Source organism: Pongo pygmaeus, chromosome 10 (genome assembly GCF_028885625.2).
Source record: "Pongo pygmaeus isolate AG05252 chromosome 10, NHGRI_mPonPyg2-v2.0_pri, whole genome shotgun sequence".
Taxonomy (NCBI): domain Eukaryota; kingdom Metazoa; phylum Chordata; class Mammalia; order Primates; family Hominidae; genus Pongo; species Pongo pygmaeus.
The window spans coordinates 92815737-92840630 of record NC_072383.2 but is presented as its reverse complement, the minus strand read 5'-3'; the positions used below and the strand labels follow the sequence as shown (position 1 = coordinate 92840630).

Here is a 24894-nt window from a genome sequence, read left to right as displayed (position 1 = left end):
AGCGTAGCTATACTGTGGCATTGTTGTAGGAATTAAATAAAGTAATGCATATAATGTGCTTAGAACAGGATGGTATGTAGGTTACAGTGCATTGTACAGTGCTTTATATATAGTAAGCTCTCCGTTCAGTAAAATGTAATATTTTGAATACAATATTTGGACTATTCATAAAAAAGGAAACTGAACATTATCATTTTTATAGAAATTAATATTAATGCAAACTTTAGATTTTTTTTTAACAACTAGTATTTGTTCCTCCTTCATTCATGAAATAGTAGTTGAGTGGTTCCTGTGTGCCAAACATTGGTGGGAGGTATTGGGAATACAACGGTAAATAAAGACTGTGTCTTCCCATGTGAGACTTACATAAATATTTAATTACTTATTAAAATACGAGTTCTATAAAAGAGTGTGACAAGGAGAAGCCTAAATTAGGTACAGTGTGAGAGTAAAAATGAGCCTTTTCTAATTGAAAATAAGTCTGAAAGGTTCTCTTTGGTATAACAAATTGTTACACCTTTATTTTGCCTGCTTTGGAAAATAACTAGACTATTAGCCATTGTATACAACATGATAGTCTTAGCTGCCAACATAGTTATTCCTAACAATAGCAATAATAATCAGTAATTGTCTTTACTTCATGTTAATGGAATTTTTGACATCTCCAAGAGCCTGAAATTGAGATTCTTAAAGTATTATTTCAAATGATGATTCTATTTGTATAGTGATCACTGTAAAAATAACTATATTGCAAAAACTTTCATGAATTCCATTGTCATAATTAGGAGAGAGGCTTTGAAATATGGAGAATTCTTGATTTTAATGTGATTTTATATTGTTCGCATTTCTCTACATATTAGATATTAACTCCACAAAAATTGGAATTGCTAAGAGCCCAAATACAACAAGAATTAGAAACTCCAATGAGAGAACGTTTTAGGAATCTAGATGAAGTAAGTAACTTACGTTGTTTACTATGTATTTATCCTCATGGGATCAAAGTCTTGATGAAAAGCATCATTCCCCTACCCCAAAACCCTGCAGTAGTTCCCCCTTTTACTCAGTCATTACAGTGGCCTCTAAAGCTTCACAGGATTGAACTCCCATTACATCTCTGATCTCCTTTCCTTTTTCCACATTGGCCTATTGATGTTTCTTTGGCACTCCAGAATTGGTGCATTTCTTTATTTTTATTTTTAATTTTTTTGAGACAGAGTCTGGCTCTGTTGCCCAGCTTGGAGTGCAGTGGTGTGATCTCGGCTCACTTCAACCTCCGCCTCTCCGGTTCAAGCGATTCTCTTGCTTCAGCCTCCCAAGTAGCTGGGATTACAGGCACGTACCACCGTACCTGGCTAATTTTTGTATTTTTAGTAGAAACGGGGTTTCACCATATTGGCCAGCTGGTTTTGAACTCCTGATCTCAAGTGATCTGCCTGCCTTGGCCTCCCAAAGTGTTGGGATTACAGGCCTGAGCCACCATGCCCAGCCTAATTGGCCCATCTGTTTTGCCTTGAATACTCTCCCTCCAGATATGTCGTGACCAACTTCATCTCTTTTAAGTCTTTGCTAAAATGTCACTTTCTCAGTGGGGCCTACTTTGACTGCTCCCATCTACCTATTTAATATTGCAACCTGCCTTTCCCATTACTGCTTAGACCTTTAGACCTCCTTACCTTGCTCTGTTTTTTATTTTTTTTTTCTGGTATACATACCTTCTACTGTGCTATATAATTTGCTTATTTATTGTGTTTATTTTCTGTTTTACCACCTCTAGAATGGAAGTTGCATGAGAGGAGGAACCTTTACCTGTTTTGTTCATTGTTATATTCCAAGTTCCTAGAACAGATTTTGGTATACAGTAGGTGCTCAATTAATATTTGTTGAAAGAGAGAATGAGTTTCATGCCACTTCATAAAAGTAAAAATCTGTTACAGTTTTATTTCAGGTTGAGACTAGTCTCCTTTGGTGAAGTGTTGATATAATATGACTAAATGCTTAATGAAGGGGACAGGATAAGACTGCAGATAATAAGTATATTAGATATTTGGTAGACATTTTATATATGTTACCTTATTTAACAAATATACCTGGCCTTATACATACAAATAATTATTGTCCCCTTCAAAATGGGCCCCTTTGGAGAGCTGTAGTCTAGTGATGCGGTAATTGCCCAAAACAGTTGTAGAATCGTCTTTTATAATGGCTTACTGGCTTGATAATATGATCTTTCTAATACACTCCTAGTGGCAAGCCATTATGGTTTGGGAGTAGATTTAATTTTTGTAAATAAACAAGATCAGACCCAAGATAAGTGATCAAGTTCAATAAAAACTTTTTTTTTTTAAATCAAAGCAAAGTATATCTGCAGTAAAATAATGAAACCCATTTTCTTGGTTTACAGACTGGCTTAGAAATCTTTGAACTAAAGATTTATGGTGAGCTGGGTATTTTAGGAGACATGCTTTCCTTGTTATCGAATTTCCTGTTAGTGTCTCCTGTATCTTTCTGCTTTGTTGCCTGAGTTTCTTGTTGGGTATTCAGAATGCCAGCAGCTTTCATAGAGTACTGTTAGGAAGCAGGATGAGAACACTCCAGGGAATTGCATGTGTTCCTGGTTAGTCAGTAGAGATGATGCTGCATGTATTCTTCAGGTTGGTGTGTTGAGTTAAACTATCATTGTAATATTTAATTCAATGTTAAAATGCTGTACTAAATATTACAATAACCTTTTATCTCTTTTGAATTTGTTTTACTTATACTAAATTATACATTTAAAAAATCTGTATTTTGAAAGGTGTGCTACATTCTTACATGTTATTTTAAGTCCAGAGATCAACACTTTCCTCATACTATACACTTTTATTATAATGAGAACCAGTGAAGAAATAAGATTAATTGAATGGTAATTTACTTTTTGGATATCTTTTCAGGAATGTACTAATTCTTTATGTAGGTACTTGTTATGAAGACTTTTCCAAATTCATTTGTATTTCTGTTAAATTTATTTTTTACTTTTAGAGTGGCTGTCATTATAATGTAATTTAAAATTATATTTGTAAAAGTGATTATTGGAGTGAGTACAAATTTTGTTTATAAATCTATGATAAATGCATTCTCCCTTTAATTTAGGAGGTGGAAAAGTATAGAGCTGTGTATAATAAGCTTCGCTATGAACATACATTTCTCAAGTCAGAATTTGAACACCAGAAGGAAGAGTATGCACGTATTTTAGATGAAGGAAAAATAAAATATGAATCAGAGGTAATTGATTATACGAGTTTCTTCATTATTGTTCTGGTCAACACAATTTTATAATTATTTTAAAAAATTTCAAATTAGAGTTGATTGTATAGTTTTATTAATTAATGGTGGAGTATTCGTCATGATTTTCATCAGCTCCATATCAACAGTTTTCTTGTGAAAATTCTGTTTTGGCTGTAGATTTTTTAAATTCTATTTATCGTTTATTTTGTCCAGCCAATGGAGATAGACAACTTTGGGGAGTTTCATTATACAAAGTCTTTTGTCTCATGTAGCCACAGAGATGGACTTCTCTCTGCAAATATAGTTAGTGTGATTCCTTACTTAGCATTGTTCTTTCTGCTTCTTGGAACCAAACCACATATAGGAAAGCACTAGCTGTCAGCCTGTTCACTTTGATATAAACAAGGGGTTTATACCTTAAAGTGTACCCATCAACTTCAAGAAATAGACTTTGTTTTTTCTGCCATTTGCAACTGGAATGTTCTCTCTATGCTGCCTACAGCATACATTCCCACTTCATCTCCATTGCTTTTGGCAGCCTTTCTACTCGTTTTGTGGTTTGTCTCCTAGTTTTGCCCAAAATGGGGTTTCTGTTTTTCATTGGTCGTGTTGCTTTTGGAATACTTTTCAAATGGAAAGAGAGGAATACTAATTTTATCCTGCCATATTCATAAAAAATAGGTTGGTATCTATAGTTATGTGAAATATTCTGTTTACAAACGTATCTACATTTTAAATTTATTGCATTGTCTTTATTTAGAATTAAGAGTTAAAATATACTTACCTTCCTTTACCAATTACTAAATATTTACAGTGTTCTAGGCATCTAATAAAAACTAAAACTGTTCTGTTTGGATCGGACTGATTTATTCTTATTAGTGAGCAAAGTGCCATGAGTGTTTCATCTGTAAGAAGCTATATGAACCTTAGAACATTTGTGTCCATTGACAGTGTAGTACCAGAACACTATAAATATTTATAATAGTTTTTCACGTTAAAAAAACTCTTTATAGCTTTAAGGCTTTAAGTGCTTTATTCACATATTATCTCACTTCTATTACAATAGTGAGATGGGGCTGAACTGTCTTATTTTCTTTGATTGATTGATTGAGAGGAGGTCTTGCTCTGTGGCCCAGGCTGGAATGCAGTGGCACAATAATAACTCACTATAACTTGAGCTCAAGTGGTCCTCCTGCCTCAGGTCCCCAAGTAGCTAGGACCACAGGCATGTACTACCTCACCTGGCTAATAAAACAAACAAATAAACAAAAAATACAAAAACTCTTGTAGAGATGGGGTCTTGCTGTGTTGCCCCAGCTGATCTCGGACTACTGGCCTCAAGTGATCCTCCTGCCTCGGCCTCTCAAAGTGCTGGAATTAGAGGCATAAGCTATCGTGCCCAGCCCTTATTTTCTTCATTTTACATGAAGAAACTAAGGCACAAGATAAGTGAATTTATTGGGGGAACCCACCCCCAATATTTCAATGTAGGTTCTTTCTATTTTCCATAAGTGTTGGCTGGCTGAGAAATAGAGAAAGAGTACAAAGAGAGGAATTTTACAGCTCGGCCGCTGGGGGTGACATCACATATTGGTAGGACCGTGATGCCCACCTGAGCCTCAAAGCCAGCAAGTTTTATTAAGGATTTCAAAAGGGGAGGGGGTGTAAGAACAGGCAGTAGGTCACAAAAAGATCACATGCTTCAAAGGGCAAAAAAGAGAACAAAGATCACAAGGCAAAGGGCAAAAGCAGAATTCCTGATAAGGGTCTATGTTCAGCGGTGCATGTATTGTCTTGATAAACATCTTAAACAACAGAAAACAGAGTTCGAGAGCAGAGAACTGGTCTGACCCCAAATTTACCAGGGTGGGGTTTCCCAATCCTAAGAAGCCTGAGGGTACTGCAGGAGACCAGGGCGTATTTCAGTCCTTATCTCAACCGCATAAGACAGACACTCCCAGAGCGGCCGTTTATAGACCTCCCCCCAGGAATGCATTCCTTCCCCAGGGTATTAATTATTAATATTCCTTGCTAGGAAAAGAATTTAGCGATATCTTCCTTATTACACGTCTGTTTGTAGGCTCTCTGCAAGAAGAAAAATAGGCTCTATTTTATCTGACCCCGCAGGCAGTCAGACCTTATGGTTGTCTTCCCTTGTTCCCTGAAAATCGCTGTTATTCTATTCTTTTTCAAGGTGCACTGATTTCATATTGTTCAAACACACATGTTTTACAATCAATTTGTACAGTTAACACAGTTATAGTGGTCCTGAGGTGACGTACATCCTCAGCTTATGAAGATAACAGGATTAAGAGATTAAAGTAAGATAGGTGTAAGAAATTATAAAAGTATTAATTTGGGAACTGATAAATGTCCATATTAAAATGAAATCGTCACAATTTATGTTCCTCTGCCATGACTCCAGCCGGTCCCTCCATTTGGGGTCCCTGACTTCCCACAACATGAATTGTTCAAAGTCTCAGAGAATGTCAGCAGCCAGGTTATAGTAGAACTCAGATATACCAACTCCCAGCCCACAGCATGTTTTATTTGTTTTAGTCAGTTCCCTTATTGTTTTTATTTAATGCCATTATATTATATTGGCATATGCCATAACATTTACAAAATGCCTGTTCTCTCCAGCTTCAGCTTAAGAAGGAGTGGGGGAGACCATACATAGACTAAGTCCATGTTCAATGTTGTACTCCTACACTTTGCACAAAGAAGAATTTGTAATCTCCCACCCAGACCCTCAAACCCACAAACCAGTCCACCACTCATATTCCATATGCCCTAAACCTGGGTCTTGACAATGTGTGGTCAACACAAAACCTGGGCCTTACTCATTCGAAGGTGACCGGCAGTTTGAAGTTGCCACTCTGATTATGGGCCATCCAGCAACTGCAATTTTGTTAAGTAGCCAGTAATACATACGCTACATGTGATATAAAGGGTTTTGAATCCATAATTATGATAGACTTAAAGGAATTGCATGTAAAAATTTGTGGAAAATAGGAATGATAAAGATTTCTAGCCTAAAACGAAGATTTAGTATATTGAAGAGAAAACCCTAACGTTTCATATAGTGGTGCTTTATTTTATATTTTCCTTTTAAAATCTAATGATGATATTTATCTGGTAAGGATTATTTGTATTCTCTAGTTCCTTAGTTTTGTTGTTTTTGAAATAATGAAACCTGCATTTGAAATCTGATGACTAATCTATTTTTCACTTATGAAGGACTAAGTGATATTCATTAAAATTTTTAAGGGGTTGGTATAGTCATTAATTTATCATTATTATTATTATTTTTGAGATGGAGTCTTGCTCTGTCGCCCAGGCTGGGGTGCAGTGATGCAATCTCGGCTTACTGTAGCCTCTGCCTCCCAGGTTCAAGTGATTCTCCTGCCTCAGTTTCCCGAGTAGCTGGGATTGCAGGCGGGTGCCACCATGCCCAGCTAATTTTTGTATTTTTAGTAGAGATGGGGTTTCACCATGTTGGCCAGGCTGGTCTCAAATTCCTGACCTCAAGTGATCCTCCCACCTCAACCTCTCAAAGTTCAGGGATTACAGGCATGAGCCACCACACCTGGCCATCATTAATTTTCATATGTGATGTTTTATGATAGTCTTAAGAATCTGAAGATAAACTGCAAGCTAAGAAGCCATAATTAGTAGAGAGTGGAAAAATAAGACTGAAGTTTCTTTCATTTTACTTCCCAATTAATTATGTAGGAGCAGTATTACTGAGTGGATAATTGTGGATTTACTTTTGTTCAATCACCTTCATACTTCATTTTCTATATACAAAAACAGTAAAACCTGGTGAGATGATCGTGGATCATGAAACAGCAAATAGTTTCAGATATACTTTATAGAAACAATAAATTTAGTTTGAAAACTTCAAAGTAGAGCTGAATCTTGTCATCTTCCAATTTTACAGTTTAAACTAGTGTAAAAGGGATTCATGTAATAAAAATAATTGGATTTTCTTGTGTTAATTAGGACTTACACAATACTTGCGCATTTTTACTTACACAGATGAAAGTAACAATATTCTTTAGTGTGTTGGTTCTTAGGGGAATACTTTAGGAAGATTTTTAAAGTTTTTCCTGAGAGGGACTCCAGGAATACACATGTCCCTGATATTATAAACTAAAAAGAATATATGAAATAATATGTGAAAGAACATATCTCATCTTATGAATAAATACAGTGTCGGCCAGGTGTGGTGCCTCACATTTGTAATCCCAGCACTTTGGGAGGCCGAGGTGGTAGGATCACTTGAAGACAGGAGTTCAAGACCAGCCTAGGCAACATAGCAAGACCCTGGGTCTACAAAAGAAATATATATATATTTTAATTAGCTGGATGTGGTAGTGTGCAGCTATAGACCTAGCCACTCAGGAGGCTGAGATGAGAGGAATGCTTGATCTCAGGAGTTCCAGGCTGCAGTGAGCTGTGATTGTGCCACTGCACTGCAGCTTGGGTGGCAGAGACCCCCATCTCAAAGAAAAAAGAGAAAATAATGTCACCCGGGTGCTGTGGCTCACACCTGTAATCCAAGCACTTTGGGAGGCTGAGGCGGGTGGATCACGGGGTCAGGAGATCGAGACCATCCTGGCTAACACAGTGAAACCCCATCTCTACTAAAAATACAAAAAATTAGCCTGGTGTGGTGGCACGCGCCTGTAGTCCTAGCTACTCTGGAGGCTGAGGCAGGAGAATCACTTGAACCCTGGAGGTGGAGTTTGCAGTGAGCCAAGATCGTGCCACTGCACTCCAGCCTGGGTGACAGAATGAGGCTCTGTCTCAAAAAAAAAAAAAAAAAAAAGTCATTCTTTTTCATGTGACTGTAAGAACATATTAAGTCTGGGACTTCATACAGGTGAAATGCTGAAGTTGCATATATAGTCATTATTCAAAAGTGGGACTATTTTGTTTTTATTATATTAGGACTCATTTTCTGGAAATAGTAATGACAATACAGAGTTGTAGGCACAGGTAATTATAATGGTAGACTGAGTGAAATAATCAATGGTAATTTAGTGGAGACAAAATATTAAGATCTCGGGAGAGAAGGACGAGGAGCACTACATCCTATGAAAAACCATCAAAGTGACAGTACATAATGACAGGTCACTGAGTTTCTTCCATCATGCTTCGCAAACTGGCTGTGCTCTTCCTTGGCTTTATGTGTCAGGTGAGGAGCCAAAGTTCCTATGGCAAAGAGAGAACTCCTCTGGTTCCCTGGAAATGCTGGGGTTTATTTCTTCTTTTTTTTTTCTTGAGACAGAGTCTCGCTCTGTCCTCCAGGCTGGAGTGCAGCAGCGCAATCTTGGCTCACTGCAAGCTCTGCCTTCTGGGTTCATGCCATTCTCCTGCCTCAGCCTCCTGAGTGCTGGGACTACAGGCACCCACCACGCCTGGCTAATTTTTTTGTATTTTTAGTAGAGACGGGGTTTCACTGTGTTAGCCAGGATGGTCTTGATCTCCTGACCTCATGATCTGCCCACCTTGGCCTCCCAAAGTGTTGGGATTACAGGCGTGAGTCACCACACCCAGCCAAAATATGAACTTTAAGTATGTAAGTAATTTAAGTGATATTTTCTTCATGTAAGGAATGACAAAATATTTTTGTATAAAACATGCCATCATTAATTTAGGAAAAATAAATGATACTACATAAAAGGGAAAAAGAGGAAACTCACTATAATAGTGATTTTTTTAAAATTTGTTACTTTTTCATATGTCTGATCTTTTTTTTATTATAGTTTAAGTTCTAGGGTACATGTGCACAATGTGTAGGTTTGATACATAGGTATACATGTGCCATGTTGGTTTGCTGCACCCATCAACTCATCATTTACATTAGGTATTTCTCCTAATGCTATCCCTCACCCACGCCCCCACCCCTGACAGGCCCCAGTGTGTGATGTGTCTTTATAGTAGCATAATTTATAATCCTTTGGGTATGTACCCAATAATGGGATTGCTGGGTCAAATGGTATTTCTAGTTCTAGATCCTTGAAGGATTGCCACACTGTCATCCACAGTGGTTGAACTAATTTACACTCCTGCCAACAGTGTACAGCATTCCTATTTCTCTACATCCTCTCCAGCATTTGTTGTTTCCTGACTTTTTAATGATTGCTATTCTAACTGGTGTGAGGTGGTATCTCATTGTGGTTTCGATTTGCATTTCTCTGATGACCAGTGATGATGAGCATTTTTACATGTGGCTGTTGTCTGCGTAGATGTCTTCTTTTGAGAAGTGTCTGTTCATATCCTTTGCCCACGTTTTGATGGAGTTGTTTGTTTTTTTCTTGTAACTTTGTTTGAGTTCTTTGTAGATTCTGGATATTAGCCCTTTGTCAGATGAGTAGATTGTAAACATTTTCTTCCATTCTGTAGGTTGCCTGTTCACTCTGATGGTAATTTCTTTTGCCATGCAGAAGCTCTTTAGTTAAATTAGATCCCATTTGTCAATTTTGGCTTTTGTTGCCATTGCTTTTAGTGTTTTAGTCATGAAGTCCTTGCCCATGCCTATGTCCTGAATGATATTGCCTAGGTTTTCTTCTAGGGTTTTTATGGTTTTAGTTCTAACATTTAAGTCTTAATCCATCTTGAATTAATTTTTGTACAAGGTGTAAGGAAGGGATCCAGTTTCAGCTTTCTACATATGGCTAGCCGGTTTTCCCATCACCATTTATTAAATAGGGAATCCTTTCCCTATTTCTTGTTTTTATCAGGTTTATCAAATATCAGATGGTTGTAGATGTGTGGTATTATTTCTGAGGCCTCTGTTCTGTTACATTGGTCTATATATCTGTTTTGGTACCAGTACCAAAAGCTGTTTTAGTTGCTATTGCCTTGTAGTATAGTTTGAAGTCAGGTAGCATGATGCCTCCAGCTTTGATCTTTTTGCTTAGGATTGTCTTGGCAGTGTGGGCTCCTTTTTGGTTCCATATGAACTTTAAAGCAGTTTTTTCCAGTTATGTGAAGAAAGTCATTGGTAGCTTGATGGGGATGGCATTGAATCTAAATTACCTTGGGCAGTATGGCCATTTTCACGATATTGATTCTTCCTATCCATAAGCATGGAATGTTTTTCCATTTGTTTGTGTCTTCTTTTATTTCATTCAGCAGTGGTTTGTAGTTCTTCTTGAAGAGGTCCTTCACATCCCTTGTAAGTTGGATTCCTAGGTATTTTATTCTCTTTGTAGCAGTCGTGAATGGGAGTTCACTCATGATTTGGCTCTCTGTTTGTCTGTTAATGGTGTATAGGAATGCTTGTGATTTTTGCCGATTGATTTTGTATCCTGAGACTTTGCTGAAGTTGCTTATCATCTTAAGGAGATTTGGGGCTGAGATGATGGAGTTTTCTAAATATACAATCATGTCATCTGTAAACAGGGACAATTTGACTTCCTCATTTCCTAATCGAATACCCTTTATTTCTTTCTCTTGTCTGGTTGCCCTGGCCAGAACGTCCAACACTGTGTTGAATACGAGTGGTGAGAAAGGGCATCCTTGTCTTGCACTGGTTTTCAAAGGAAATGCTTCCAGTTTTTGCCCATTCAGTATGATATTGGCTGTGGGTTTGTCATAAATAGCTTTTATTATTTTGAGATACATTCCATCGATACCTAGTTTATTGAGAGTTTTTAGCATGAAGGGCTGTTGAATTTTGTCAAAGGTCTTTTCTGCATCTATTGAGATAATCATGTGGTTTTTGTCTTTGTTTCTGTTTATATGCTGGATTATGTTTATTGATTTGCGTATGTTGAACCAGCCGTGCATCCCAGGGATGAAGCCAACTTGATCATGGTGGATAAGCTTTTTGATGTGCTGCTGGATTCGGTTTGCCAGTATTTTATTGAGGATTTTTGCATCAATGTTCATCAGGGATATTGGTCTAAAATTCTCTTTTTTGTTGTGTCTCTGCCAGGCTTTGGTATCAGGATGATGCTGGCCTCGTAAAATGAGTTAGGGAGGATTCCCTCTTTTTCTATTGATTGAAATAGTTTCAGAAGGAATGGTACCAGTTCCTCTTTGTACCTCTGGTAGAACTCAGCTGTGAATCCATCTGGTCCTGGACTTTTTTTGGTTGGTAGGCTATTAATTATTGCCTCAATTTCAGAACCTGTTACTGGTCTATTCAGAGATTCAACTTCTTCCTGGTTTAGTCTTGGGAGGGTGTGTTTGTCCAGGAATTTATCCATTTCTCCTAGATTTTGCAGTTCATTTGCATAGAGCTGTCTATAGTATTCTCTGATGGTAGTTTGTACGTTTGTGGGATCGGTGGTGATGTCCCCTTTATCATTTTTTATTGTATCTATTTTATTCTTTATTAGTCTTGGTAGCAGTTTATCAATTTTGTTGATCTTTTCAAATAACCAGCTCCTGGATTCATTGATTTTGAAGGGTTCTTTGTGTCTCTATCTCTTTCAGTTCTGCTCTGATCGTTGTTATTTCTTGCCTTCTGCTAGCTTTTGAATGTGTTTGCTCTTGCTTCTCTAGTTCTTTTAATTGTGATGTTAGGATGTCAATTTTAGATCTTTCCTGCTTTCTCTTGTGGGCATTTAGTGCTATAAATTTCCCTCTACACACTGCTGTAAATGTGTCCCAGAGATTCTGGTACATTGTGTCTTTCTTCTCATTGGTTTCAAAGAACATCTTTATTTCTACCTTCATTTTGTTATTTACCCAGTAGTCATTCAGGAGCAAGTTGTTCAGTTTCCATGTACTTGTGTGGTTTTGAGTGAGTTTGTTAATCATGAGGTCTAATTTTATTGCACTGTGGTCTGAGAGACACTTTGTCGTGATTTCTGTTCTTTTGCATTTACTGAGGAGTGCTTTAGTTCAATTATGTGGTCAATTTTAGAATAAGTGCAATGTGGTGCTGAGAAGAATGTATATTCTGTTGATGTGGGGTGGAGAGTTCTGTAGATGTCTATTAGGTCTGCTTGTTGCAGAGCTGAGTTCAAGTCCTGTATATCCTTGTTAACCTTCTGTCTTGTTGATCTGTCTAATATTGACAGTGAAGTGTTAAAGTCTCCCATTATTATTGTGTGGGAGTCTAAGTCTCTTTGTAGGTCTCTAAGGACTTACTTTATGAATCTGGGTGCTCCTATATTGGGTGCATATGTATTTAGGTTAGTTAGGTCTTCTTGTTGAATTGATCCCTTTACCATTGATCCATTTACCATGGCCTTCTTTGTCTCTTTTGATCTTTGTTTTAATGTTTGTTTTATCAGAGACTAGGATTGCAACCCCTGCTTTTTTTTTTTGCTTGATCTACCTTTGCTTGGTAGATCTTCCTCTTTCTCTTTATTTTGAGCCTATGTGCGTCTTTGCACGTGAGATGGGTCTCCTGAATACAGCACACTGATGGGTCTTGACTCTTTATCCAATTTGCCAGTCTATGTCTTTTAATTGGTGCATTTAGCTCATTTACAGTTAAGGTTAATATTGTTATGTGTGAATTTGATCCTGTCATCACGATGTTCGCTGGTTATTTTGCCCGTTAATTGATGCAGTGTCTTCATAGCATCGATGGTCTTTACAATTTGGCCTGTTTTTGCAGTGGCTGATACCGATTGTTTCTTTCCATGTTTAGTGCTTCCTTCAGGAGCTCTTGTAAGGCAGGCCTGGTGGTGACAAAAATCTCTCAGCATTTGCTTGTCTGTAAAGGATTTTATTTCTCCTTCATTTATGAAGCTTAGTTTGGCTGGATATGAAATTCTGGATTGAAAAATCTTTTCTTTAAGAATGTTGAATATTGGCCCCCACTCTCTTCTGGCTTGTAGGGTTTCTGCTGAGAGATCCGCTGTTAGTCTGATGGGCTTCCCTTTGTGGGTGACTCGACCTTTCTCTCTGGCTGCCCTTAACACTTTTTCCTTCATTTCAGCCTTGGTGCATCTGACAATTATGTGTCTTGGAGTTGCTGTTCTCGAGGAGTATCTTTGTGGCATTCTCTGTATTTCCTGAATTTGAATGTTGGCCTGCCTTCCTAAGTTGGGCAAGTCCTTCTGGATAATATCCTGAAGAGTGTTTTCCTGCTTGGTTCCATTCTCCCTGTCACTTTCAGATACACCAATCAGACGTAGATTTGGTCTTTTCACATAGTCCCATATTTCTTGGAGGCTTTGTTCGTTTCTTTTTACTCTTTTTTCTCTAACCTTGTTTTCCTGCTTCATTTCATTAATTTGATCTTCAGTCACTGATACCCTTTCTTCCACTTGATCAAATCAGCTATTGAAGCTTCTTGTGCCATGGTGAAGTTCTTGTGCCATGGTTTGCACTCCATCAGGTCATTTAAAGTCTTCTCTACACTGTTTATTCTAGTTAGCCATTCATCTAATCTTTTTTCAAGGTTCTTAGCTTCCTTATGATGGGTTTGAACATCCTCCTTTAGCTTGGAGAAGTTTGTTATTACTGACCTTCTGAAGCCTACTTTTGTCAACTTGTCAGAGTCATTCACTGTCCAGCTTTATTCCATTGCTGGTGAGGAGCTGCCATCCTTTGGAGGAGAAGAGGCACTTTGATTTTTAGAGTTTTCAGCTTTTCTGCTCTGGTTTCTCCCCATCTTTTTGGTTTTATCTGCCTTTGGTCTTTGATGTTGTTGACCTAAAGATGGGGTTTTGGTGTAGATGACCTTTTTGTTGATGTTGCTGCTATTTCTTTCTGTTTGTTAGTTTTCCTCCTAACAGTCAGTTCCCTCAGCTGCAGGTCTGTTGGAGTTTGCGGGAGTTCCACTCCAGACCCTGTTTGCCTGGGTATCACCAGCAGAGGCTAGAGAACAGCAAATATTGCAGAACAGCAAATGCTGTTGCCTGATCCTTCCTCTGGAGGCTTCGTCCCAGAGGGTCAGCTGCCTATATGAGGTGTCTGTCGGCCCCTCCTGAGAGATGTCTCCCAGTAACGCTACATGGGTGCCAGGGACCCACTTGAGGAGGCAGTCTGTCCGTTCTCAGAGCTCAAACGCCATGCTGGGAGAACCACTGCTCTCTTCAGAGCTGTCAGACAGGGATGTTTAAGTTTGCGGAAGTTGTCTGCTGCCTTTTGTTCAGCTGTGCCCTGCGCACAGAGGTGGTGTCTAGAGGCAGTAGGTCTTGTTGAGCTGCGGTGGGCTCTGCCCAGTTCGAGCCTCCTGGCCGTTTTGTTTACCTACTCAAGCCTCAGCAATGGGGAACACCCCTCCCCCTGCCAGGGTGCCGCCTTGCAGTTCGATCTCAGACTGCTGTGCTAGCAGTGAGCAAGGCTCCGTGGGCGTGGGACCCACCGAGCCAGGCATGGGAGAGAATCTCCTTGTTTGCTGGTTGCTAAGACCTTGGGAAAACACAATATTTGGGCGGGAGTGTCCTGTTTTTCCAGGTAGTCTGTCACAGCTTCCCTTGGCTAGGAAAGGGAAATATCCCGACCCCTTGCACTTCCCAGGTGAGGTGATGCCCCGCCCTGCTTCAGCTCACCCTCTGTGGGCTGCACTCACTGTCCAACCAGTCCCAGTGAGATGAACCAGGTACCTCAGTTGGAAATGCAGAAATCACCCATCTTCTGCATCCGTCACACTGGGAGCTGCAGACCGGAGCTGTTCCTAGTTGGCCATCTTGGACCACCCTTCTCCTATTGTTTTCTTAAGTAATATAAAAAGTTAATGTAACAATTTAAAAACTAAGATCTGGGAACTTGAAACTTCATGTGCAAAATACTTACCATAATGCCTGACACATAGTAGATACTTAATTAATGGTATTAGTATCATTCATACCTAACAGTTATTATCATGGTACCAATTAACATAATAAATATACAGATACTTTTAAGTTGATTTCAGATTTGTAAATCAGAATTTACAGAAGTTGAAGAAGTGAAAGAAAGAAATAGAGACAGGAGACCCATTTACCTTTAATTTATTGAGTGAAACACTTTATATATAGTTTAAAGATTATTACATATTTATTTCATGGCATTTTCTTTCTTTCTTTTTTAAGACAAAGTCTTACTCTGTTCCCAAGGCTGGAGTGCAGTGGCGTGATCTTGGCTCACTGCAACCTCTGCCTCCTGGGTTTAAGCAATTCTCCTGCCTCAGCCTCCTTAATAACTGGGAGTATAGGTGTGCATCACCACACCCAGCTAATTTTTGTATTTTTAGTAGAGGTGGGGGTTTCGTCATGTGGTCTAGGCTGATCTTGAACTCCTGACCTCAAGTGATCTACCTACCTCAGCCTCCCAAAGTACTGGGATTACAGGCATGAACCACTGCACCCCGCCACATTTTTTTTCAATTTAGCAAAATCACTATACTCTTATAAAGAAGCTTTTTACATGTTTGTTTTCCATTAATAATAACATGTAGAATTAAAATGCAATTGTATTCAAAATGTAAAAAGTGAAATGTATTTTCATCAAAAGCACAAATTAAAGTCAGTGTAAAAAAGTTTCCAAATTATTTTCTTTTTTCACTACTTACAATACTTTATTCTACTTAACTTTTTTTAAAAAATAATTTCAAGTTTTATTTTAGATTCAGGGGCTACATGTGTAGATTTGTTACACAGGTATATTGCATGATGCTGAGGCAGAACTTTGGGGTAATAAAGATTCCGTCACCTAGATACTGAGCATAGTACCTAATAGGAAGTTTTTGAGCTCTTTCCCCCTCATCCTCTCCCCTCTCTGGTAGTCCCCAGTTCTATTGTTCCCATCTTTATGTCCATATGTAGTTAGTGTTTAGCTCCCACTTATAAGTGAGAACATGTGGTATTGGTATTTGGTTTTCTGTTCCTTTGTTAATTTGCTTTGGATGATAGTCTCCAGCTGTATCTGTGTTGCTGCAAAGAACACGATTTCATTCATTTTTATGGCTGCATAGTATTCCGTGTGTATATGTACCACGTTTTCTTTATCCAATTCACCATTGATGGGAACCTAGGTTGATTCCATGTTTTTGCTATTGTGAATAGTGCTGTGATGAACATATGAGTGTGTGTGTCTATTTAATAGAAGGATTTACTCTCCTTTCAGTATATACCCAGTAATGGGATTGCTGGAATGGTAGTTCTATTTTTAGTTATTTGAGAAATCTCCAGACTGTTTTCCACAGTGGCTGAACTAATTTATATTGCCATCAATAGTGTATAATGTTCCCTTTTTTCTGCAGCCTTGCTAGCATCTGTTATTTTTTTTTTTTCCTTTTAATAATAGCTATTCTGACTGGTGTGAGATGGTATCTCATTGTGTTTTTTAATTTGCATTTCTCTGATGATTAGTGATGTTGAGCATTTTTTTTCATGTTTGTTGGCTGCTTATATGTCTTCTTTTGAGAAGTGTCTGTTTATGTACTTTGCCCACTTTATTATGGGGTTGTTTTTTCCTTGTTGAGTTACGTAAGTTCCTTATAGATTCTAGATATTAGAACTTTGTCAGATGCATAGTTTGCAGGTATTTTCTCCCATTCTGTGGGTTGTCTGTTTACTCTGTTGATAGTTTGTTTTGCCAAACAAAAGCTCATTAGTTTAATTAGGTCCCAGTTATCAATTTTTGTCTTTGTTGCAATTGCTTTAGAGCAGTGGTCCCCAAAGTCCCTGGTGGCATTTGACACTGGGGACTGGTTTCGTGGAAGACAATTACTCCATGAACCAAGGCTCTGGGAGGAATGGTTTCCAGATGAAATTGTTCCACCTTAGATCATCAGGCATTAGGGCATTAAATTCTCATAAGGAGCATGCAACCTAGATCCCTCGGATATGCAATTTGCAACAGGGTTCACACCACTATGAGAATCTAATGCCACTGATCTGACAGGAGGTAGAGCTCAGGCAGTAATGGTTGCTCACCTGCTGCTCACTTCCTGCCGTGTGGCCCCATTCCTGACAGGCCATGGACTGGTAATGGTCCATGGCCTAGGGTTTGGGGACCCTTGCTTTAGAGGGTCATAAATTTAGTCATAAATTTTTTTCCAAGGCTAATGTCCAGAATGGTATTTCCTAATTTATTTTGAGTTATCTTTTGGGTGTGGTTAAAAGTAGAGATCCAGTTTCATTCCTTTGCATATGGCTAGCCAGTTTTCCCAACACCAATTATTAAATAGGGAGTCCTTTCCCCATTGTTTGTTTTTGTCAACTTTGTTGAGCATCAGATTGTTGTAGATATGCAGCTTTGTTTCTGGTTACTGTATTCTGTTCCATTTGGCTATATGTCTGTTTTTGTACCAGTATCTTTATATATATTTTAAAAAAATCATCTCAACAATGCTAGGAGTTAGATAATCATCTTCATTTTATAAATGAGAAGATAAAAACACTGAGAGACTGGCCCAAGGTCACACAACTAGTATATGGTCAGGATTCAAATCTAGGTAGTCTGGGGATTTCTGCTTCTGGCTAGGATGGAATAGGAATGGAATTTACTTTAAGGTGTTTACTGAAAACTGGGACAAAATATAGGAAACCACGGTTTTCAGACATTGGAAAATAGGCAGCACAGGGCAGATCTGAGGGAAGGAAAACAAATGATAAGAGCTCTATGATTGCCCCATCTTAAGTTCTGGAGAGAGTTTCCAGGCCACCGTGCAGAGATAAAAAACCTAAATTGAGCTACATGATCTTTGAGCTGAGGAGTTGGAGTTCAGAATTTGAGAGGCCAAGGAAACTAGAATTTGAAAAGCAGAGTATTGGAGAGCTCCAGAGTTCTGCAGAGGGTAACTTTGCAGTATTGATTAGCGCGTGTGTGGACGAAACTACACAAGGCCAGAGAAAGAAAATTATTTAGGTGGGACAGTCTCTAGAGTTCACATGGGACTGAGAAAATTTATTTTTCCGTTAGACGGAGTGGAAAGATACTCTAATGCATAGTACTTTGAGTAGAAATCTCGGAAGGATTTTGCCTCAGTAGCAGGGCTAAATTAGCCATAGACTAAAGGCTATTCTGGTTCTGGTTAACAAGAATAAAAGTAAGATTTGAAAAGATCAGACTGTTTCTAAGTACACTAACGTGTTGCTTAATGACAGGGATATGTTCTGAGAAATGTGTCATTAGGCGATTTTGTCATGTGCAAACATCATGGACTATACATATATCCACCTAGATGGCACAGTATACTACATACCTAGCCTATATGGTACAGCCTATTACTCCTAGGCTACAAACCTGTACAGCATATCACTGTACTGAATACTGTAGGCATTGTAACATAATGGTTAATATTTGTGTACCTAAACATCTAAACATAGAAAAGGTTTAAACAGTAAAAATACAATATTATACTCATGGGACCCCTGTCATATATGTGGACTGTTGTTGACTGAAACTTCATTATGTGGCTCATTACTGTATCTTAGCTGCATTCCAGAATGAAGATTCAGAAATAAGTAAAGGAAAACAAAGAACCCAGCTCTGAAAAAAACATTAAATTCACAATGTCTGACGTCCAATCAGAAATGACTGGGCAGCCCAGGTGGGTTCATTGGTGAACTCTATCAGACATTTAAGGGAGAATTTATGTTAATTCTCTATAGTCTCTTCCAGAAGACAGAATCAGAGGAAATGCCTCCTAACTCATTCTACAAGGCCAGCATTATCCTAATACCAAAACCAGACAAAGACATCTTCACCTGGGTAATAAGAAGGGCTCCCATCCTCTGGTGTCACTAGAGACAGTATGAGGAGCTTGGACATCCACTCTCAACTGGCAGTAATGAGGTACCCTGCCCTCATCCTGCTTGGGTCATGTCAGAGGAGGCCTAGTACAGGGTCAGGACTTTAACCACTACCCAGCTGTGTGTTGTCAATGGAGGCCACATCTGGCCCTGTGGTATCAGTAGAGGTAACATGAGGAGCAATAATAAATTACTCCTATGCTTCCCATCCAGGGAGGTTGTCAGTTGAGGCCTAATGGGGAACCAGAACTCCCACCCCTGTTCAGCATGGGTATCATGAGGAGCCCTCCCACCTCGGGTATCAACAGAAGTAGAGTGGAAAATCGGGACTACTACCTCCTCATGGTAGTAATGAGGTGGTAACACCACCCATCCCCTACCATAGCAATATCACAAAAAGCCAGCTAATACAAACTTTGTTTAAGATCTGGAGTCTCATAACTTAATTCCCCAAATGTCCAAGTTTCCGTTGAAAATTGCTTGTCACACCACGAACTAGGAAGGTCTGAAACTGAATGTAAAACACACTAATAGATGCCAACACTGAGATGCAGAGGTGTTAGAATTATTTGACAGACATTTCAAAGCAGCCATGGTAAGAATGATTCAATGAGCAATTACAAACGTGGTTGAAACAAACAAACAAAAAAAGCAAAAGACTTAGCAAAGAAACAGAATAAAGAGAAGAAAATTGGAAATTTTAGAAATGAAAAATAGAGTGACTAAGAAAGCCTGAGTTGCCAGGCTCAACTGCAGAATGGAAGGGATAGAGGAAAAAATTACTGAACTTAAAGGTAGAACGTTAGAAATTACCCAATCTGAACAGACTAGAGAAAATAGATTTAAAAAGCAAATAAACAGAGATTCTCAGTATCCTGTAGGACTATAACAAAAGATCTAAGATTTCTGTCCTTGAAAGGAGAAAAGAGGGCAGGGTGAAAAGGTAATGGAAGAAATAATGACTGAAAACTTTCCAAGTTTGGTAAAGGCACAAACATGTAGCTTCAAGAAGCTGAACACATTCATAGCAAGAGATACCATAGTCAGGTTTTAAAAAACTATAGGAAAATCTTGAAAGCAGCCCAAGAAATTATATCTTACCCATTGGGGAAAACAATTAGAAAACTAGCTCATTTCTCATCAGAAATCATAGAGGCCAGAAGGAAGTAGCACATTATCAAGTGCTGAAAAATAAGGACTGTCAACTCATAATTCTATATCCAGCAAAAATATCCTTCAGGAATGTAGGGGAAATCAAGACATTCTCAAATGAAGGAAAATGAAGAGAACTTTTTGCCAGTAGACCTATCCAAAAGAGAAGTTTGTCTAAACAGGAAGAAAACAGTAAAAAGAAGGAATCTCAAAGTATTAGGAAGGATAAATGTACATGGTAAACAGAACTGTGGGTATATGTAATAGACTTCCTTTTACCTCATGAATTTTCTAAATTTTGTTTGGTGGTTGAAGGAAAAATTTTAACTCTGATGTGGTTCTAAATGTATAGAGAAAATATTTTAGGTAATTATATTATAAATGAGCAAGGGCAAAGGGATATAAAAGGAGGTGAAGTTTCTACATATCACTCAAACTGACAAAATGAATTCAGTAGACCATGATAAGTTACATAAATATAATAACAAAAGTGACTTAACATATCAATCATAATAAATGTAAATGGTCTGAATACATGAATTAAAATACAGATATTTACAGTGTAGATTTTTTAAAATGACCTAACTACTGACAGTCCCCAGATTACAATGGTTGAAGTTGAATGATTTTTCAACTTAACAATGGGTTTATTGGGATGTAACTCCATTGTAAGTCAGGGTGCTCCTTATGACATATGGTTTCTACTAAATGCATGTCACTTTATACCATTGTAAAGTTGAAAAATTGTAACTTGAACCATCATAAGTCAGGGTCCATATGCTGTGTTGCCGGCATAAACTGCATTTTTCACTTTTCATGAGTTTATTGGGATGTAATTGCATCATAAGTCAAGGGGTAACTGTATGATGTCTATAAGAAACTCCAAGTATAACAGTATAGGCAGTTTGTAAATAAAAGGATATACAAAGATATATCATGGAATCATTAATTAAAAGCAGGAGCATCAGTATTAATATCAGATAGAGCAGACTTCAGGGCAAAGGAAAATACCAGATTTATATAGAAAGAGATTATATAATGACAAAAGAGGTCAACCCAGCAAGAAGACACAGGAATACTATATGTGCACCAGAGGTGCAAAATGTTTGAAGCAAAAATTGATAGAACTAAAAGGTGAAATAGACAAATCTATAATTATAGTTGGTGACTTCATACCCCTCTCTCAACAAGTGATAGAACAATTAAAAACCAGCAAGGATAAATAAGAACGCAATAACACCATCAACCATCAGAACCTAAATAACATTTATCAAACATGCCACCCAAGGAGAACACCCAGACATATTCTTTTGAAGTATTCACTGAATGTATATAAGTGCTTACTGAACATACACAAGATAGACCATATCCTGGGCTATAAAATAAGCCTCAACAAACTTATACAACTTGAAATCATAAGGAATGAGTTTTCTGACCACAATAGAATCAAACTAGAAATTAATAACAGAAAATAACAGGGAAATCTTCAAACACTTGGAAATGAAATGACATACTTAAAAAAAATTTATGGGTCAAGGTGGAAATTTCAAAGAAAAACATTTCAATGAGATTACATTTCAAAAAATACATTGGATGAAAATGAAAATGCAGCATATCAAAAATGTTAGGACACAGCTAAAGCAGTGCCAAGAAAAATTTATAGCACTAAATACATGTGTTAGAAATGAGGGAACAAGTCAGTAATGTAAGCTCCCACCTCAAGAACCTAGAAAAAGAGAATCAAAAGTAAAGCAAGCAGAAGGAGGGAAATAATAAACATAGCAGAAATTGAAAACAAAAATAATAGAGAAAATCAGTGAAACAAAGAGCTGGTTCTTTGAAAAGACAATAAAATTGACCAACTTTTAGCAAGACTAACAAAAAAGATGGAAGATACAAATTTTACCTATCTCAGGAATGAAAGAGTGTCACTCATGACCTTGCAGACATTAGAAGGGAAGTAAGATAATCCTTTGAACAACTCTACTCTAATAAATTTGACAATGCAGGTGAAATGGATCAGTTTCTTAAAAGGCACAAACTACCACAACTCATTTAATGTGAAATTGGCAGTTTGTATAGACCTATTACTGTTAGGGAAATTGAATCTGTAATTTTAAAACTCCCAAAATGAATAGTTAACTAGAGAATTTTACCAGGTGTTTAAAGAAGAATTAGTACCAATTCTACATAATGTCTTCCCCAAAAATGGAAGAGGAATGTTACCAATAGAGGAATCTTGGTTAAAGGATATACAGGATCCCTCTATATTAATCCTGATAATAATTCCTTGTGAACCTACCATTATCTGAAAAAGTTTAATTTTAAAAGAAGTAACTGAAGAAAGAAAAGACATCTTATACAGAGGAAAAAATAATGACAACAGACTTATTTTTACAAGTAATACAAGCCAGAAGACAGTAAAGCAATATCTTTAAAATACCAAAAGAAAAAAGAAACCTAGGCAGTTTGATTCTAGAGCCTTTTCTCTTACCCATATCCCTATGTTATATCGTAAAGGTAATAAAAACAAAGAAGGATGGAGTAATTAGGTAACACTACCTTTCCCTCTCGTGTGCCTTGGGGAATTGAAGTGCTATCATTTTTTGAAAAGGAAATCAGTCACTATTCCTAGTCCCTATTGTTTCTGTTTAGTTTCCTTTACTTCAATAACTTTTTAAAAAGTAATATTAGTTAACACATTGTTTTATCTGTCAAGTAAGTTTATATTTAGAATAGAATAGAGTAAATGTAGTGGTAACTGCAATACAGGCAGATTTAAATAAAGTTTATAAAAGAGAAATTTAAACAAAGCCCTTTGGAAATTTAGAGGAAAGATTGAGAGCACAAGAAATTGAGGACATCAAGGAAGATGACATGTGAGTCTGATTGAGAATGGCAGAAAAGGAAAGAGCTGAGGCTGTATCCAAGATCTGTGCCAAATGTCTGGGACACAAGTGGTGTTATGGCAGTGATTGAATGTAATAAGCTCTGCATCAGCAGAGGTTTTGTGTTTGCTTATCTACTGGGTTGTATCCTTACTACCTAAAACAGTGTTGGGTACTTAGTAAGTACTCAGTAAATATTTGTTGCCTGAATAAATAAATGAATAGCAAAATTAGATGGCAGTTTTGTAAGAATGATTTGATACGTGTGGTTTAGGAGTTATAAACATGGAATCTAATTCTCAGTCATCAGCTAGCTGTCATCCAGTCTCATAGCTTCAACTATCACTTCGGCTGTCACACAGATGCCTCCCAAAACGTGGAAAGAAAGCAATAATATAGGAAGTATGCAGGTCAAGAACATTGTGAACTGTGTGACCCCATGTGTAAAATGGGGACTACAAGAAAAATTATTGTTAATGTCGATTTTACATGTAGAGCACTTAGCTCAGTATTTGATCCATAGTAAGTACTCAGTAAATGGCACCATTGTCTGAACTTGAGTTACACATTGACTCCTGACCTTAGATGAGCCATCACACCTCTAATATAGCACATTAAAACCATATCAAGTTACCTCATGTAAAAGGTAAACAGTATCTTAAAGATCAGCTAGCCCATGTTCTTCATTTAAACCGAATTTATATGACAGAATACAGTGGATAAAAAGGTAATCCGGGACCAAACCAGGAAGTAATAGTTATTTGTAAAGCGCGGGAGGAAAAATAGGAGAGAAACACTAATTAGCTGGGCTTTTGAGGGCTTAACTCTAAATGCCACAGCTGCCTTCAAGGATAAATTTTATTCTCTGGAAAATAATATTTGCCTGCTGGATAGCTCTACCTATATTTCTCATCGGCATTTAAATTCAGCATGTCCAAAAACAAACTGGAATCACCATGTGTTAAAACTAAAAAGGTCGTTAGAGTGCATCTAATTCAGTTTCCCATTTTACAGGTGTGGAGAACACATCCTGCCCTGGGGTGGAGGTCTTGAACTTTTTAGATTCGTTGGTAGTGCTGTGATCAAACAGTTGTTTCTTGGACCACTTTTGCCTAGGTTTTGGAGCATTTCTTTAGGTTTTTTTTTGTTTTGTTTTGTTTTTTTGTGAGGCGGGGGGGCTTACAGTGAGCCTTTGATGTTCATCCTGGCTACAAACAACCTCTTGTCCTGTTTTGAGCAGTGGTTTTCAACTTCTTCTTAAAAAACAAAAAACCCAGCTGAATCATTTACTTAAGTTGAATCATTTGAAGAAACCCCAAAAGAGACTAAAAATAGAAGCTTATGGTTAATGCCAGAGATTTGGTGGGGGTGGTGGCAGGGGATAGATAGTTGGGGAGATCAGGAAAGGGAAAGAATGAGTTCTAGACCCTGATTGCTTGCCCCGGGTCTCCAGAGGTGAGGAGCTTCTGAAATACCTCAGAGGTTAGGAAACAGTTTGAAACCCACTGATTTGGAGGCCCACGAAGTCCAGCAGTGATAATTGGCATGAATGACAAGACCACTGGTGTCTCTGCTCTGCAAGTTCCCCAGTGACTTTAACACTTGCCCTGGAGTAATGATTTTTCAATTCTTCCTTGAATCTAAGAACTAAGATCTAGGCCGTCATTACAATTAGGACTTTAATAAACTCTCAGCTATCATTTAAAAACTCTCATCAATCACATTTGCTTTTATGTACACAGACAGGCAGTTTTTGTGTGAATTAAGTTGCCCTGACATAGATAATTTTATTAGTATAGACTAGCTCAAGAATTACAGTCATGTGAGGAAAAGCTTAGGAGTAGTCAGAGTTTTGGTCATGAACCCCTATAATGTTATGACGAATTTTAAAATACCTGATGTATTTTTAATACTTATTTTTATAGTAT

The 24894-nt window shown here is 37.8% G+C and overlaps 1 protein-coding gene across 17 annotated transcripts in view; it reads left to right on the top strand.

The window, feature by feature from the left end:
* CEP83 (centrosomal protein 83) overlaps nt 1-24894 on the top strand; it is a 154947-nt gene that overhangs the window by 62590 nt on the left and 67463 nt on the right. For 12 of the 17 annotated variants that reach the window (XM_063646574.1, XM_063646576.1, XM_063646575.1 and 9 more), the window contains 2 exons: nt 861-953; nt 3130-3261. The exons of the other annotated variants lie outside the window; for them this stretch is intronic. In XM_063646574.1, coding sequence (XP_063502644.1) covers nt 861-953; nt 3130-3261 — 225 coding nt within the window. The remainder of the gene's footprint in view (nt 1-860; nt 954-3129; nt 3262-24894) is intronic. 17 annotated transcript variants of the gene reach the window in all.